Source organism: Lissotriton helveticus, chromosome 6 (genome assembly GCF_964261635.1).
Source record: "Lissotriton helveticus chromosome 6, aLisHel1.1, whole genome shotgun sequence".
NCBI lineage: Eukaryota > Metazoa > Chordata > Amphibia > Caudata > Salamandridae > Lissotriton > Lissotriton helveticus.
The window spans coordinates 1842283414-1842301412 of NC_136067.1; the positions used below are offsets into that span (position 1 = coordinate 1842283414).

At 45.4% G+C, this 17999-nt stretch overlaps 1 protein-coding gene across 2 annotated transcripts in view; it reads left to right on the forward strand.

Moving 5' to 3' along the window:
• Positions 1 to 17668, forward strand: part of RPS6KC1 (ribosomal protein S6 kinase C1) — a 479581-nt gene extending 461913 nt beyond the window's left edge. The window contains exon 16 of one of the 2 annotated variants that reach the window (XM_078649767.1): positions 12824 to 17668. In XM_078649767.1, coding sequence (XP_078505893.1) covers positions 12824 to 12846 — 23 coding nt within the window. In that variant the 3' untranslated portion in view covers positions 12847 to 17668. The remainder of the gene's footprint in view (positions 1 to 12823) is intronic. The other variant, XM_078649766.1, reaches the window with a different exon arrangement.
• The last annotated feature ends 331 nt before the right edge of the window (positions 17669 to 17999 follow it).

Genomic DNA, 17999 nt, shown 5'->3' on the forward strand with positions numbered 1-17999 from the left:
CACCCCTTCGAACCTGCTTAAAGCAGGGAATAACTAAAAGAGAAACAGAAGTGGAGAATCGCGTTCTTGGGGAATATACTGAGTGAATCTATCAGCAAAATATCGAGGGGTAGAAGAGAACACTGGTCTATGGACCATCACTAATGCTTTGAAGAGGATGCGTTTCTTAACGGTCAGCCAATGCAAGACCTTGAGTGCAGCTGTGGTTGAGGACCGCCTAGGCAGATGGAGAAGTAACCTGGCTGCCGCGTTTGGACCCACCTGCAGGTGTTTCACCTGGGCTTTAGCAGCCCCCAAGAACAGAACATTTGCATAGTCATGAAGCGAAGTGAACATGGCATGGATCACTACTCTTCTTGCCTCCAAAGGCAGAAGGAAAGACATTTCATAATGGTACGGAGCAGTGCAAAGCATTGACCTACTACTGCAGAAATCTGAGCTTTCATAGAGAAGGTTTTGTCCAGTTTTCCTTCCAATTTTTTTACCACTAGAAAAGGAGGCGCCGGAGCATGCAATGCAGAGGGCCAAAGATCTTCCCACCAGTTGGACAAATGTGACCCGACAGAGATAATTTCAGTCTTCTCTACATTATCTTGCAGTTGGCTGCTCTCCATCCAGTCAAAGACGGCCCGCATGCAGTCCTAAAAAGGGGCTGCTATAGAGGCAGGTGAACCCTGGAAGGAAAAGAGCAGCTTCGTGTAATCAGTGTAGGAAAAGATTTTACAGCCAAATGGCTCGACAACAGACGCCAGGGGGGCCATGAAGATATTATTAAGGGTAAGCCTAAGAAAAGAACCCCTGTGGGACCCCTTGGTTAACTGCCTTGACATCCGAGGAAAAAGGGGCTAGCCAAACCGATTAACCTCTATTAGTCAAACATGACTTGCACCAGTCCCACACAGAACCCTCCACACCTAAGATGGAAAGACGGTGCAGGAGGATAAAGTGTGGGAAGGTGTTCAAGGCAGCAGACAAGTCCAGAAGAACCAGGGCTGCATTTTTCCCTGAATACAATGTCCATTTGATATGGTAAGAGGTTTCTAGTACGGCTGATTCCATGCCATGACTTGGACGACACCGAGATTGGCTATGGTGTAGCAAATTCCCTTCCTAAAGATGTTCAGAGAGCTGGGTGTCAACAAGCTTTTCCCGCATTTTTTGTCAAGGCCGGCAACAAAAAGATGGGCCAATAGTTGAAGAACATGCTGGGGTCCAATGCAGGCTTCTTAAGCAGATGGGCCACTTAAGCAAGCTTCCAAACGTCAGGCACAACCTCGGAAGATAGAGAGAGATACAGAACAGAGTTAATCACTGGGTTGATAATGTCAACAGCTTCAGCAAGCAATGTCAGTGGGCGCACATCAAGAGGAGACCCAGACTTGCATTTTAAAATGACATCCCTGGACTGTTCCCAGGATATAGGCCGAACTGAGTAAGCCTATGGCTGGGATGACCATAATTGCCCGAGAGGCGGGGAGAGAGCACCCACGGCAGGCAGTAATTTCTTGATATTCAAGATTTTTTTTCCAAAGAATGTTGCCAGCCCATCAAAGTGCTGTACAGAGGGCACAGTAGTTTGATGACAAGACCGTGGAGAAGCAAAAGACTTCACGATCTGGAAGACAGAGCGGCAGCTATGCTCAGCAGAGATGACTTTCTTCTAAAGAACTGGCGTTGAGCCTGTTTAATAGAAACATGATTGGCTCTAAGCGTTACTTTGTATACAGACTTGCCATCAGAAGAGTAGTCTTCATGCCAAATGCATGTGAGATTTTTTCAGGCTTTACGTTCCTCAGCCGAATAAAAGGAGAACCATAAGGCCGAGGATCTTCCCTTGCCCGTCTTCAGCTCCTGTAAAGGGGCTAGTACGTCCGCTGCCCCCAGAAGCCACCCATTGATGCTCTCAACCTTAAGATTGACATCATTGGTAAGATAGGGACATGGATTGGCAAGGAGGTGTACCCACTCCGAAGGCCTTACCCTTTTCCATGTCCTAACGATAGTGCGGTCTGATAGCCTATTCTGCTGACTAGAGACAGTATAGGTCCAGTTGAAAAAAATCAGGTGGTGATCAGACCACAAAGAAGGTTTCGGAGGACAAATAAATAACAAGAAGTTTGAGAAAAACAAATCAATATTATGACCTGCCAAATGCTTAGGTCTCAAAACCAACTGGGACAAATTTAATGCACGCAGCAGGAAGTGCAAACATAGTAATATACAACTACAGTAGAACAGCCAAAGTGAGTAGAAGTGTAAGCAGATAACGATATACAAGTGAACCTAATGAAACTCAAAGTGCTGAACATCAGGAAGTGCAAAAGGGAGTGTAGGGAAGGAGGTAGGCTGACTTACTTAGAGGCGTGATTCGGAATGGTCATGATAGGTTATGTAGCATGCCAATGAAGAAACATAATGAGGATGAAGAAATGCGGCCCATAGTCTTGTTAATGGACAGGAGGGAGAAGTTGCATCTTCATTTGGGAAGGTATATTATCATTAGTAGTTGTTTTATTCTTCTTTTTGAAAATGGAAGTTGAGGTGTTGGATCTGGTCTCAGGGGGAAGTGAGTTCCAAATTTTGGGGGCCATTCCGGAGGAGGAGTGCTTGTAGGTATTATTTTTTTTAATTTGTAGGGCTTCTGTAGAAGGAAGCCAGAGCTTCCTAAAGTTTAGTCTCGCCAGATAGGACGAGTTTCTTGGCAAGGTAAGTTGGGGTGTTGTGGTGTTGAGATTGCGAGTCAAGCAGGCACATTTTTAGGTGCATCTTAGCCTCATTGTGAAGCCAATTCAGAGCCTTGAGACTCTGGGCAATGTGATTGCTTTTTTAGAGCATGTGATGAGTTGAGCTTCCACGTTAAAAGTTGCCTTCAGAGGTGCTAGTTTTAAATTTGATAGACCCATGAGGGTGGCACTGCCATAATCTACTTTGGAGAGCACAAGTGGGTATACTGCTGTCTTAAGATCTGCAGTCCTAATAAAGGTTTTAGGTTCTTTAGTATCTGCGGAGGGTGCTGATCTGCTCCTGCATAGAGAAGTGATAGTACAGGATTATTCCTCGCGATTTAGCTTAGGTTATGAGGCTTGAGGAATAGCTCAAGGCTGTAAGATCGGCAAGCCATTCTTTGATGTTCGGAGTGTTGTTGGGTGGAGAGATTAAGAGGAATTCAGTTTAAAGGCATTAAGTTTGAGGTTGTTGCTTGTCAAGCATTGTTGAGTTTTTGTCAGTATGTTGTTGAGGATAGTAATGTCATCTGGAGAGTCGATTTTTAGGTAGAGTTGTGTATTATCGGTGTACATATGAAATGAGATGTTCGAGAGTTGGAGGATTTCTTTATGGGGTTTAATGAGCAGGTTGAAAAGGATGGGGAGAGTGAGGAGCCGTGGGGGACACCAGTCTGGATAGATAGAGTGTGGTTAAAAATAACTCTTTGAGTTCTGTTGTGTAAGAATGAGGAGAACCATTGTAACACGGTACTGGATAGACCCATTCTGCATTATAGGAGGTTCAAAGGTTTCTCTTGTTTAACGGTATCAAATGCAGCTGACATATTGAGCAGGATTCATTCTTTTCAAAATGTCTTAGTGCGTCATCGACGATATGCCCCAGGGGAGTGTTAGTACTGTGGCGTTGCTTGAAATCAAATTGGTATTGATCGAGAAGTTCAAATTGATCTTTGTGGTTACAATAGCTGTTGATGTACGCATTTTTCCAGGAGTACGGCCATAGTTGGGATGTTGGAAATAGGGCAGTAATTGTTGGGTTGTGAGTTGGGTTGTGAGTTTTTTTATATGGGGGCCACCTGGTCACTTTTTAGACAATTTGGTATGAAACCTTGTGTTAGAGCAGCATTAATAATCTTGGTTCATAGAGGAAGCAGAGTGTTTGATCTTGCTAATACGTTATGAGGGTAAGGGCACGTTGTGGTTAGAATATTTCAGAGAGGATAGTAAATGTGAGCAGTCTTATTCGTCAAAAGTCCTAAAAGTTGAACAGGAGGCATTGGGTTTTGGTTGGGATGGTGTAAGAGTTCTACGGCCGTTTGGAGCTTGGTGTTAATTTGCTTTGTTTTCTCAATTGAAAAAGGAGGCAAATACATTGCAGATAGGCAGAGATACGTTCTCAGATGACAGGGCATTGGGTTTCCTAATAGTTTGATTTTTGACACTTGAAACTGTTTTTTGGGACGGTTTTCTGCCCTGTCAAATTGCCGTTTGAAGAAGTATGCTTTGGACCTTCCGATATGCCTTTCATAGGCTTTCCTTCTTTATTTCAAGAAATTGAGATTAGTTGGAGAGGGAAGAGAGTCTCCAAGTTCTTTCCACTGCTCTTAGTGAGTGGCATTCATCATTCAGGCCGTAATCGAACCTGGGGTTAGATTTTTTGATCTGGATTCTTTTCAGTTGTTTGGGCGCAGATGCATGCATGATGACCGACATAGAGTTGATATACTGATCGGTGAGATCTTGTGTGTCTGAAATGTTGGTTGGTGGAGGAGGAATGTTGCTACTGAGACTATCTAGCGTGAGAGGGTTGATGTTTCTGGTGTCTCTGGCCCAACATTTGTCTTTCACTGGTTGACCTCTAGAGATAACTACCCTTTCTACTATGGAGAATATGATGCAGCGGTGGTCTGCCCAATTGTGTGATAGGATAGATTCCATTTGGATGGTATGGTCCTTTACTATTATTAAGTCTAAGGTGACCCCTTTGTTGTGCGTCAGGTTGGTGCAGGCTTGAACCAGGTTGAGTTCTCGGAGGAAGGATTTGAAGCTGTTTATCAAAGGGTCGTTTGTGACATTTCAGTGGATATTGAATTCACCAAGAAAGATCTGGTTACCTTAGAATTTCCCCAGGTGCAGACTTGATCAGGAAGATTTTTCATGAGCAGTACCCGTGCGCCCCAGTAGGTGGCGTCGATCAGCTCCGCATCCATCATCCGTGCCAGAAATTAATTGGCAGTACCTACATCTGCACCACCCAGCGTTGATCCGGAGAAGAGCTACCCCTCTGTCACTTTTTGACAGGCCTTTTTTTAAAACATTTTGTTGACTTCTATTGAGGTTTACGTCCTTGTGTGTCGAAGATGTTCTCAAGCAGGTCAGGTTTTAATCTCTGTGGTGCCTGTCATCGGCTGATGTTGGCGCTGGACGGTGTTTGGAGCACAGCCACAACACAAAGGCGTGCTCCGATTGCTGGGCCATGGCTTCAAAGGCTTTGAAGCGCCCTGGAACACCACACCGAGAGCTGGAATGCTTGCAGAGTCCGAAGCCGTCTTCTTCCTGCTCAAAGTCATCTGGACATTCAGGTAGGAAGCAGAGGAAGAAGAGTAAGAAGTCAAAGCTTTCTTCAACTTTTCCTCACCCGTCAGATGACGAGACCAGGGAGCCTTGGCGCTCAAGGCCTCCTTCTGAGGAAACTTGTGCCTGGGCTGACTCAGCGCCTTCCTGAATTTCCGATGACTGGAGCGACCCACGCCCAATTAAGAGGGGCCATGTTCCTCATTTTTGGGCAGTCTGACCCAGACAATGCACTTCTGGGCCCCCGGGGTTGTAGAGAGCCTTTTCTAATTGTGCACCGGGGATTCCGGTGAGACCCCACGGATCCATTCCAGGATTAGGAACGGCATCAGTCGAGCCATCTTGACCTTCCGCGGCTCTGGGCCTGAAGCCGATGCTGCTGGCCCTATCGTCATCCTTGACTCCAAAACGGAGCTGGATGGGCATCGCCCGATGGCGACTGAAGCTCTGCCTCCCAGATTTGAGCCTGAGCTTTATTTTCATTGGCTAGGCTTGGGAGGGGGTTGCTGGACTCTTTAGAATGCAAGCCCTATGATGAACAGAATGTGGAATGGTGTGAGGACCTGAGTGAGGCAGTGGTCTGTCTTCTTCTCCAGATGCTGGCCTGCATTCCCCCACTACCATGGCTACGGAGGAGTAAGCATCCTACGCAATGGTGGTGCATAGGGCAGCTGAAGTCCTTACCCTTCAGTTTCCCACAGTGGCAGTCAAGCCTAATCTCTTGATGGAGGTGCTGTAACCGGGAATCCCCACATCAGAACTCTTACTCTCTTTCAGTGGTGCCCTCACTGTCCTTTTGGGTACCTGGTCCAAACCCAGCACAAGGGCTCCTGTGACTAGGACAATTGCATGCCGGCATCGTCCCATACCTGGGGACCCAAACTTCCTCACCCAACACCCTTCTCTTGTTTGCTTGGTGGTCCAATTCTCCACCTCCCAAGGTGCTTTCCCTACCGCTCCCTCAGATAGGGAATCCAAGAGGCTGGACTAATTTGAGAAGAAGATGTTTTCTTTTACTGGCTTTGTGATCTGGGAACACTGCATGGCATTTTGAGACGTTATTCCCACATTTTGTAGGATATGGTTGCGCAAGTGCTGCTGCAGGTGGTGGAGAAGGCCTGAGCTGTACTCTACCAAGCTGTCACCGACGGGAGAGACACAGCAGACAATTTGCTGTGGACTTGACACGGCCGACTGGCTGGGCATAGCGGTTTCCACCACAGTGGCCCTTAGGCCCCATGCCTCGCTGAGAATGACTGGCTTCTTGGGGGATGTCCAGGCTTCCCTCATGAACATACCCTTCGTAGGCACCCGTCCCTTCGGAGACCAGGCAGATTCGGCACTTGAGCCCTTGAAGGATTCTTGTGCTATGCCAGATCCTTAGGCCTCTTCTCAGCCACACCTAAACCCCAATCTGCCTTTCCTTCCTTTCGTGGCTATGGAAGGGGCTTTCAGCCATGCCAATTCCAGCCCAGCCACCTCATTGTGCCGGCTCCCCAGGCTCTGCATGGCCTAGGGCACGGTACCTACAGACCTTGTGGGTCAGGTGGTTAGCGTACTGATCAGTCCGCCACCTCCCTTTTATGCAACAGCTTCCAAACCCTCCTAGTCAGCTCTTTGACCACCATTGGCACCCAGTTGGCAGCTGGATTTGACATCACCTGCCCCACTGGCAGTCCATAACATCAGACAGGTTGGTTTTGCAGATTGTCTGAGGGGGCTACTGCTTCCCCTTTGAGACTACCTCTCCCCCCATGCCACCATGTCACAACTGGTTGACGGAGGATCTTCTGCCCCTTGTCCATGAAGAGGTCTCAGCCATCTTGGCCAAGGGAGCCATAGAGAGGGTTCCAGTGCCAGAAGTAGTCTGTGGTTGTTATTCCTGCTACTTCCTGTTCCCCAAAAAGGACAAGGGCCTTCGCCTTATTCTCAATCTCTGAACTGTTTCAACCTCTTCCTAAAAAAATGCTCACGTTAGCTCAGGTCTTGCCTGCCTTGTACCGAGGAGACTGGATGGTAGTGTTGGACTTGCAGGATGCTTATTTTCATATTCCTGTCCTGCAGTTTATGGTAGGCCACGAGCTCTTTAATTTCACTGTGCTTCCTTTTGGCCTTACCTGAGCCCCTTGGGTGTTCACCAAGATGATGGCGATGGTAGTGGCTCATCTGCTGAGGTCAGGGGTGACAGTCTACCTCGATGACTGGCTGCTGAAGGTGTACCTGCCCCAGGCAGTTGTCTTCCACCTCCAGACTATGGCTAACCTCCTGCACTCGCTGGGATTTACTATCAATGTGCCCAAGTCACACCTTACTCCCTTCTCAGATGCTCCCTTTCATCTGAGCTGTTCTGGACACTGCAGTTTTGAGCTTATCCTCCCGAGTGGTGAGTCCAGGATACACAAGCTATGATAACAATATTTAAGCCTTTGTCGTGGGTTTTGGTGATACTAACACTGAGGCTGCTGCGCCTTATGGCCTCCTGCATCCTGCTAGTGACATGTGCCAGATGGCCTATGCGGGCTCTGCAGTGGGACCTGAAGTTCCAGTGGGTGCAACATCTAGGTAATCTCTCCAACCTGGTCCAGATCTTGGAGGGAACTACGATCTACTGTGGTGGCTCACAAGCCACATTTGGGACGGAGGCAGTCCTCTCTCCGTCCCCAACTAGATCTCACAATAGTGACAGATGTGTTACTCCTGGGATGGAGCAATCATCTGAGAGAGGTGAAGAACAGATCACTTTGGTCTCCAGCTGAATCTGGACTCCACATCATCATGCTGAAACTCTGGGTGATCCAACTGGCATTAAAAGTCTCTCTACCGTCCATCAAAGAATGGGCGATACAATTGTTCATGGACAACACCACCGTCAAGTGATACTGCAACAAACAGGGCGGGTGGGATCGTGGACCCTTTATCAATGTGCCTCTGGACATGCCGGGGCATTTCTCTGGTGGCTCAACATCTGGCAGGTTCTCTGAAGGCTAGAGCGACAATCTCAGTCAACGATGCCTAGTAGATCACGAACGGCATCTCCATCCAGTGGTGGTGCAAGGTCTCTTTCAGCAGTGAGCCAGCCTTCATTAGATCTGTTCATCACCGCCGAGAACGCGCAATGTCAGCAGTTTTGAACACTGGAGTTTCCAAGGTTATGCTTTTCATTCTTTCTCTTGCCCAGCGGGGCTCTGTTCTTGGCACTCTTAAGGGCTATCTCTCTGCTCTTTCTGCTTTCATCCGGGTGCCTGAACCCTCTTTGCTCATGTCCCCCTATGGTTCTTCAAGGGTCTTACTCATCTATTCCCTCCTTCACCATTCATTATGGAACCTTAACTTGGTTTAAACTTTTTTGATGTGTGCTTCTTTTGAGCCTCTACATAATTATCCCCTACGGCTTCTCACCTTGAAAACAGTCTACCTTGTGGCAATTACATCTGCCCGCAGAGTGAGCTGCTGGCCTTATAATCTAGGCCGCCTTATCTCTCAGTCTACCCTGACAAAGTGGTGCTCACACAAGAGCTTCCATTTTGCCAAAAGTGGTCACCCCTTTTTATGTAGGCCAATCTATCATCTTGACTACCTTTTATGCTCTGCCACCCCCCACTACGAAAGAGGAGTGACTCCACCTTCTGGACACAAAAAGAGTGTTGTTGTTCTACTTTGACCACACGAGAGTGCCAGGTGGATGGCCAACTCTTCGTGGGCTATGTTGGTGCAAAGAAAGGTCGGGCTGTGCAGAAGCGTAGCATCTCCAGATGGGTTGTGCTCTGCATCAAATCTGCTCTGCACTGGCCAAGAAGCAACCTCCTGCAGGTTTGCTGGCTTATTCCACCAGAGCTAAAGCGGTCACCACTGAGTTAGCACGCAGAGTGCTGGTCCTGGATATCTGCCAGGCAGCAGTGTTGGCTTCCCTGCACACATTCACCAAAGATTACTGTCTCGATAGTCAGGTCTGCAGGGATGGGCTTTTCCTTGTTCGGTCCTGCAAGACTTTCTCGTCTTAAATTGGTTCACAGACACACCTCCAAGGATGGGACTGCTTGGGTATACATAAAAAAAAAAATTTAAATCTGTATTTGTAAAACACAAACTACTCACCCTTACGGGTCTCAAGGCGCTGAGGGCCGTTGTGGAAATTAAGTGAGCTATTGCTCAGAGGTACTGAGCTGAGTTGCCGCCGGAGCCTGGGAACGAACCGTGAACCCTGTGCTCTGAAGTCAGCTGCCCTGGCCGCTGTTCCACACCTCTCCACCTCGTATCTATTGTAAGGTAAGGAATCTGCACCTAGAAATCTCTAACAGATGACCAAGTTATTACTTTTGGTAAAGCCTTATCTAGTAAAGACTATATCTAGCCACAGATTCCTTACCGACCCACCCTCCTCTGCCAACAGATTTCTAGAGACGGATAGCCCTTTTCAGGGCCCTAGTTTTGACACACCTGTAGTCAATGTTCTTCATGGCTCCACGCTTCTTGTGTGGAAAGTTTTGACAAGTAACTGATGTCAGCTCGCCTGGTTGCGCCTATATAGGTACCGCAACATCATTTCCAGCGCAGATGATGCCGACGACGTATGGGGAGATGATCGATGCCACTGACCAGCGCACAGGGGTACTGCTCACAATTTTTTTCCCCAGATCCAGTCTGCTGCCTGGGACAATTTTAGTGTAAGGAATCTGCGGCTACATATAGTCGCTACCAGATAAGACGTTACCAATGGTAAATAACTTGTTCAACATTCTGTGTACTGTGGTAGATTTGTATCAAGAGAATGAAGTATAGTGAGGCTGGTGTCCTAGTGTGCAATGCTGTCTGGTAGGGCAGTGTCAATGGAATTTTCTTTAAGTTGTAGTTTGGTGGGTTGGACCTGGAATACAGTACACATTCCTGATTTAGGTCTTTATTTAGAGTTCGTAGATGGGACACTCTGCAAAATGCAGCAGATATTCTGTCCACGGTATTACAAGTGCCATGGGTTTGTATGACATGCCTTTACCACGCATGCGTTACAACGCGAATGCCTTCCCCACGCATATCCTTTACCACGAAAATGCCTTTAACACAGACACTTTTCGTTGTGAAACTATGCATGTTAATGGCATTTTTATGTTAAAGGATATCTCCAATCACTATTTTTTAACCCTAAAAATTAACCCCTATAATTTTCCCCTGCGCAACACCACCCCTCATTCCTCCTTACCTCTCCACTTCCTCTCCACTCTAAGCCCTTCCCAGGTGACGTTTCACGTCGTTAAGAGGAAACTAAAGTGTCCTCTAACGACGCTGATTGCCTCCACATTTTGGCTCTTCAGTTTCTTCGTTTTACGGAATCAGGTGAGTTAATTTTTTTGGGGGGGGAGACCTCGCACAATCCCCCTTTTTTAAACCCACATTGTTGTTTGTGGGGGAGAACCCCTCCAAGCCCCCCCTTTTTTTTAACCGTTGTAACCATGCATGCGTTGTAATGCATGTGTAGTTATGGTTACTCGTGGAAACGGCCGCGTTGTAGTGGCTGTTTCTCGTGTCATGGGCTTTAATGCACTAGTAATACAGCTGACAGGAAACCTGCAACATTTTTACAAAGTATCCCATCCGTAAAACTCTAAATAAGGTCCTTATGATGCAGCTGAGTGTGTTAGTATTCTTCAGAGGTAGCATGATCAGGTTAGGGCCATATGGTGAAGAATAGAGTGTTGGTCAGGCAACCTAGGATGCACCAAGGTAGGTTAGTGTCCCTAAAATGTAGCACATTTTATCTCAACTAGTATCTAGCACTCAGTGCAGGGTGATTGGCAGCGTACACCTAACACTTCATTAGGAGCACTAACCAATGTGTGGTAAATTACTGTCTCTTAGAATGCAGAGCACCGTGGTGATCTGACACGATTTGAATGAAGTATAGTGTGGCATGTCAACATTGTTAGGGTACAGTATGGTGGGTTAGATGTCACAGGAGGATTGCATTGTGGTGTTAGTATCACAAGCATGCATTGAAGTTCGGTGGGTTTGACATTTTTGAATGCAGTTGTGGGTTAAAAATCTTAAGGAGTTATAGATTTGATGTACTAACCGACAGGTCGCAACTAGTGGGTGTTAGTTGCACACCTACTTTTGATGACATGTCTGTAACTTTGCTATGTGATCTGTGTAATGATATGTCTCAAAATGTCCAGTCGTAGGAGGTTGCCAAATGACCTGCTTAATGAATATTAATTAGGCAGTATTTTGACCTCCTGTAACTGCAAACACATTGATGTTTGCCTACAAAACAGCAGACCGTTCACATTCCTAACAGGGGAAACTTTATGGTGCTTTAAAATAAAATGTTTCCCATATGTGCACACAAGGGAGGGCAGGCTTTACCTATTCCCCTATGCTCATCTGATACAACTCTCAAAAAAGAAGGTGTCTAACTGGCACAGCTTCCCATTGTGAAAAGGTTTTGATCACAGTTACTAGCACAAATGCTTGATACATCTCATTATGAATCGCATTACAAGGCAATGGCCCGTTCATGCTCCACCCCCCCATGGAAATTCAGAATGAGTGGCAAAATCCATGTTCTGCCTTTTAAACTATTTTCTGAATCACGAAAAGTGCTAGTAAATTTGAAAATAGAATTTTCAGTGGTTTCGCGAATCGCCGAATGTGTGACCACAAAATGATTTTGTGTCTCTGGCCCATTGAGCTGGTATTCCTGAGGGACCCACAATGTATTCTTGTACACATCCTTGTTACACAAACCTTTCGGTATACACGCTGTAGCACCAATGAAATGATGAAAGAGCCGGGGCAGCCACGATGTATCAAATCCATAACAAACGCCATTCAACCCCAGATCATCTTTCTTGTAGCCTTTTTATATATGAGTTTACGTTAGACCAGCTGCTTCTCCTTGGCTTAAGCCAATGGAGTGTCGCAGCCCCCTGCCAGCATTAAAACTTTAAACTGTAACAAAACAGGTTTATTATCGTTTTATTTTTTAAGTTCTAAGGGCTGGCCCGAGTCTTGAAGGCGGGGCCATCACAGTGGCAGTCATGAGGCCATCACAGGGGCAGTCATGAGGGGGAGTGGTGGGCACTGCTATAGTGCGCATGTCAGTTTGGCCGGCCATCTCATGACGGCCAACCCGACATAAGCTCTGAGTTGTCTTCAACATGAGCTGCCTTGCTGAGTTGGAGACAGCAAGCACAGGCTCCCAGTCTCTCTGGGAGCGCAAATTCAGGGTGCTGAGGACAATCCAGATGCTGCTTTCATGCAACAGCATGAGATCAGCGTCAGAATTAGCTGCAGGCTCGTCTGGGAACCTGTGCTGCAGAAGAGCGGTGGGTGGCAGGTAAGTTCTTTTTTTTTATCACCTGCCCCCACCCTGCCTGCACACAAGACACTTCTGCATTAGACCCCTTTTGTTATCTCATGCTTTCTATTAGCATTTAGAGGTAAAGTTCACTTGAACTAGACCTAAAGAAGAAAATCAAAGAAAAGTAGAAGGTGATATTACTTGTGGCGGTCCTGATCACCATAAGCCTCTCAGTGGTTTTGCTTGTAAATTGTGAGAGAATTGATTTTGTAGTTGCTTCTTCCAGGTTATTTTCTAACAATCTGTGTTTTTTAAGCTTTTGCAGTTTAATCCCTTGGAACGCCTGGGTGCCGGAGTAGGAGGAGTTGAAGACATCAAATCCCATCCATTTTTTGCTGGTGTGAATTGGATAGAACTAGTGAGATGAATAAAGCCAAGGACTTGTGCAAGCGATGAACATTTCTAAGAGGCGATGCACCCCCAGGAAGACACAAGCATCTACCAGTCGGACACTCTTACAGTCAAGCCAAAAGAGATCGTGATAACGTGGACTCGGATTGAAGGGGTGTTATTTGTTTTGTGTCGGGAGTCCCTGCTAGATTGACGTGTTCGGCCAGTGCTAAGTTTAATAGCAGTGTGTTCAACACTTAAACTGTAAATTCAGGAAAAGTGACAAAACACTACTGAAGGAGGCAGCCTTTTGGTGGAATTCTGAATGTGATGCATAGACCCTATCCAATGAAAGAAACCTGATTAAACCCTTTGAGGTGCTTCAGATGAAAGTGACGTTTCCTCTGTGGTCTACAAATGCTGTTGTCAAGTCAAAAGCGAACATATTGTGCTAGTGCAAACAGTTCTAGAACCGGAATATTTTGTTGCAAAATGACAAGTGTGGGAAAGGTTTCCTCAGAAATGGAGTCATACCACGAAGCAAACAGCAAGATGTTTTAAAGTTTATATGATCGCAGTTGCTAACCGCATTCCTAACCAGCATTTGATGACCAATGTACCTTATTAACAGTTAAGCATAATCCCATGTTCTGCTATTATCCGCCTTCATTCACACAAATAGTTTTTTGTCCCCCTGAGCCTGCCTTAGGAAAGCGGCATCCACACACCAGTCGCCCTACTTGTCCGGTGGGACACTATTCTCTTTGAGGGCTGAAGGACATTGATTCCCCACTGATGGACGCCTACTGTCCACTGAAGTGGCGCCGGTAAATCCCACACACAATACACCATAGCCAGTGCAATAATACACATAAGCCAGCCAAGCATTCCCATGCCACTTCCATTACAGCTTTGCCATTCCTAGAATCTGGTTCTGGTGGTGAGAAAAACAAAGACCCCAGCACAAACCATGACGGCTTCTTCATTGGCTTCCTCTGTCCTCATTCATACTTTGGCCAATAAAAATGTTGTGCAACTCCAAGCTAAATACATGCTGCTGTTAATTATCATTTTTCAGTTCAGAACCAAACAAGAATACATTCAAAAACAATCCTAAATGGTAGGCTTTAATGCATTTTAATTGGATTTTCAATAACCTAGATTACCAGTCCTCAGTACTGCCAGATGCTTATTTGTTTTCTGTTCTTTTCATTTTTCTCCAATGTTAGTTTCCTCAACTTTTTATATTTCTTCCTCTGTTGAACGGAGGTGTCAATTGGAGTTGAGCGGTATGTTTCATATTTGTCATGGACGTTTTGGAAGTCACCAAAGCTAGATGATCATTGCTGCTGCTGTGTTTCTTTCCCAATATTTCCATTATTTTTGGTGTTAGTAATAATCTTACATTTTCTCTTCCTTGTATCATGAATATTCCGCTTTGATCCGATGTCCTTGTAGTTCACCAAGGTCTTCTCTAGTTTCTCGATGTGAAAATGTCAGTTATTTTTCAGGTTTACTGGTTTTTAAATCTTTCTAATAATATTATGGAGCATCACTTTAGTCACTAAAAGTATTTGTATATATTGAGCTTATGGAGAACATATAGAGGAGAAATGTTCTAAAACATCTGCTGCTTTCCTGGATTTCCTCTTGTTTTTTTTTTCACATTCAAATCTCTCCTTTCTGACCAAATATCTTGTAAATCTGCCACAGTCTAGTATTTGGCCTCAGAGACCCTATCCGGCGCACCTCCGGTATAGCCATTGATTGTCCGCCGACTTTATGTGCATTGATGCGCCCCACAAGTTGGATGGAGATTACCTTATTGTTCTCACTGGCTCAAATTTATGGCCCTTAGTTTACACTTATTGCAGGGCAAACATAATGTGGTTTGTTAAGACTATTTATTGTCCGGCCTTTTAGATATGATGCCTTCCTCATCCATCTGGTCACTTTCTCTATGTTAATTGGTAAATGAGGAAATAGAGGTGTACCTTGTGGTGGTGGAGAGCATGGACTTACAACCCCAACCAGATGGTTTTCCGAATGAGAGTGACCTATTCCCTCAGTTGCATCCTGCTGAATACTTCTAGCACATTCAGACACAGGGCAGGAACATTACTGACTGTGCAGCTCTGCGCCTAAAGGAGCAAGGCTACATCAGTATCGTCCCTCCTCTAGACAAGCCCTGATCCCTGTCCAATAGGACCCAGGCTACATCATTTTCCCATCACTAAGCACCGCTGTTCCAGATCCCTTAGAAGCAAATCGACATCATTATTCCATCAGTGAAGCCAGTGTCAAAGAATTAAGCCTGCATCATCATCCTATCGCTGAAACGGACTTGCACCTGGTCCCATGTGAACAAGGCTACTTTAACATGTTGTTGCTGAAGTAGCTAGGTTCCTGATCTACAAGGAGCAAAATGACATCATTCCACCAAACAAGAAGTCCTGCCCTTAAATCCTAGGAATACGGCAATGTCACCATACCGTTGCTGAAACAGCCTTGCTCCTGATGCCGCAGTACTACGTTATCCTATTACTGAAATAGCCCCACACCCAATTCCAGAAGAAGGAATCAATATCAATGAATAGGTAAAGCACCCATGCCTTTAAAAAAGCAAGGTTACGTCATCTCCCTATCACTGAAGCAACAGTGCTCTTAAGAACGTAGGAGCACGGCTACTTCATCATTCCATTGCTGAAGGAGTCCTGCTCCATATCTAAAGGGACAACTCCAAGGGCCTGATTACGAATTTGGCTGACAGCTTACTCCATCACAAACGTGACGGATATCCCGTCCGCCATATTCCTAGTTCTATTATATCTAATGGAACATAATGGAATTCGTAATAGGCGGGCGGGATATGCGTCACGTTTGTGATGAAGTAACCCAAACTCGTAATCAGGCCCTTAGTTTCCAACTCATTGCTGAAGAAGCCCTGTTCTGATCCCTTTTGGACAAAGTTGCATTATCCTAGTGATGAAGCAGCCCAACTCTCAATACCATGACAAGGCTACACTATGACACCATTGCTGAAACTGCCCTGCTTTTAACAGCAAGGGTACATTATCATCCCTTTGATGGTCAGTCCTTCTCCTAGTGTAACAAATGTTGTGGGCCATCAGTCATTTGCTCTCTGCTCACGCCGCTGGCTTCGCCCCTGGGCACTCCCTTGTAACACCGCCACTCTTTGGCACGCATTAGATGCTGGTTTTCCATCTGTCATTGAGTGACATCAGATTACTATGATTCTGTCTAGGTGAAAGAGCATATGTCAGTGCCAATGTTAGAGTTGGAACAATAAATCGTTCGCCACTGAAAGAGAAAAAGTGGATCAGGTTGAAAGGCCGAAATCCTTATCCATTTGTAGGCGTCCCCCTGCCCTTCTTTCAGTGACTGACGTGCTTCACATATATATCAGCCGTGGCAAAATCCTCTTTAACACTGTCCGTTGAATTATCTTTACAGATTCAGTATTGCAGTTTTTAACATTAAATAGTATATTTTGCACATTGTTTTTATTAGATTAATACTGTACTTTATTCTTTGAAGGTGAGGGATAAATACATTTAAAACAAAGTATGGCATTATTTATTATTTTGATTTTGTAACTGTATTTTTTGTTATAGCATTTCTTTAAGATGTTTAATTGATTTTGCTCGTATTTGTTTTTAAACAAAGGTCTTTGTTGGGTCAAGAAAGAGGATTATGTACATGACATGGTTCAGGTGAACAGAGGCAATGCAATGCAATGCAGCAGTGTTTTTCAGATTTAAATGAGTGCAGGCAGGCGCCATTTTATTTTTGTTGTTTTCAGCTCCAACGGCTATTCTCGTTTACAGCAGCGGGTTCCAGTAACACCGTGACCAGTAGTAGGTCAGGAGTATCGCTGCCTATGGAGAGGTGAAACCCACAGCTTGTGCTGCTTCCTGGCAGGAAGTCCTGCAGGTGAGCCGCAGGAAGACAGGCCCGGCTGAGCTGGTCATAAATCGCTCACTTGCCCAGGCAGTGCTGCTTCAAAGCTTCCTTCCGGAAGTGACCTAGAGAGCATGTGATGTCTCTCCGTCCCAGAGTGGAGCCTGCCCTGTGTAGGTGTTTGACCCTTCTGTATGTTGTTTTGCCTTTCACTTCCTCCCACCTGTAGCTCTGAAGACAAAGTCATAGAGAATAATCATGCAAGGACGTTTATTTGTGGAACCTTTTATTTAAGACTAAAGCGTGACACCTCCCTGCCACAACTCCTCGTTTTCCTGTGCGGAGTTGTTTGAGGATCCCGTTTTGTGATAATGGCTTACAGTAACCGTGTATAAATAGAAAATGATAGTTGGCAAGCATGTGACTAGAAAACAGCCTAAATTCTTGCCTGAAAAGCCTCAGTGAACCTAGAAATGTGAGTACTTTAAAGTGGTGATGTTCAAATAACATGCTTTTAAAAAAATGAGCTATGAAAGTGAGATTTTCCTCACTACGTTTTATCATGTTCAAAGCAAGTTCTTAAATGGGCAGCCTTCAGTGTGGGAGATTGAATGACCGGTTGCATTACTTATGGAACACCAATGAAATTCTGGTTTCTTGAACATGTCTTTTTGTGACGTACTAGAGGGAACCACGGTTAGTACAAGAGCAGTCAATGGTTACCTGTCATTAATATATAATAAAAACAAGATGAAATGCATCTTGCTGGAGTTATTCATTCTTTTTCTGTCATTAAATTAACAGGCATGTAAGAACCTTGACAACTGCATTTTAATACATGTGACGTTGTGTAATGATTACAGGCCCTTCGCAAAATTATTTTTGCATAAAGGTGATCTTGAAAGACTTAATCCAAGTTGTGCCATCATTTCTCAGTGGCTCTGACCCTACTGCCTAGGTACCTTTTAGTAGACATGTTGCTGCAGCATCTAAGCATGTAACATAGTCTGTGCCTTGGGTACTCACACCAATGTTTTCTAACCTGAGACTTTTATCAGCGGTGAGAATTACACCTGACACCCAAATCTGTA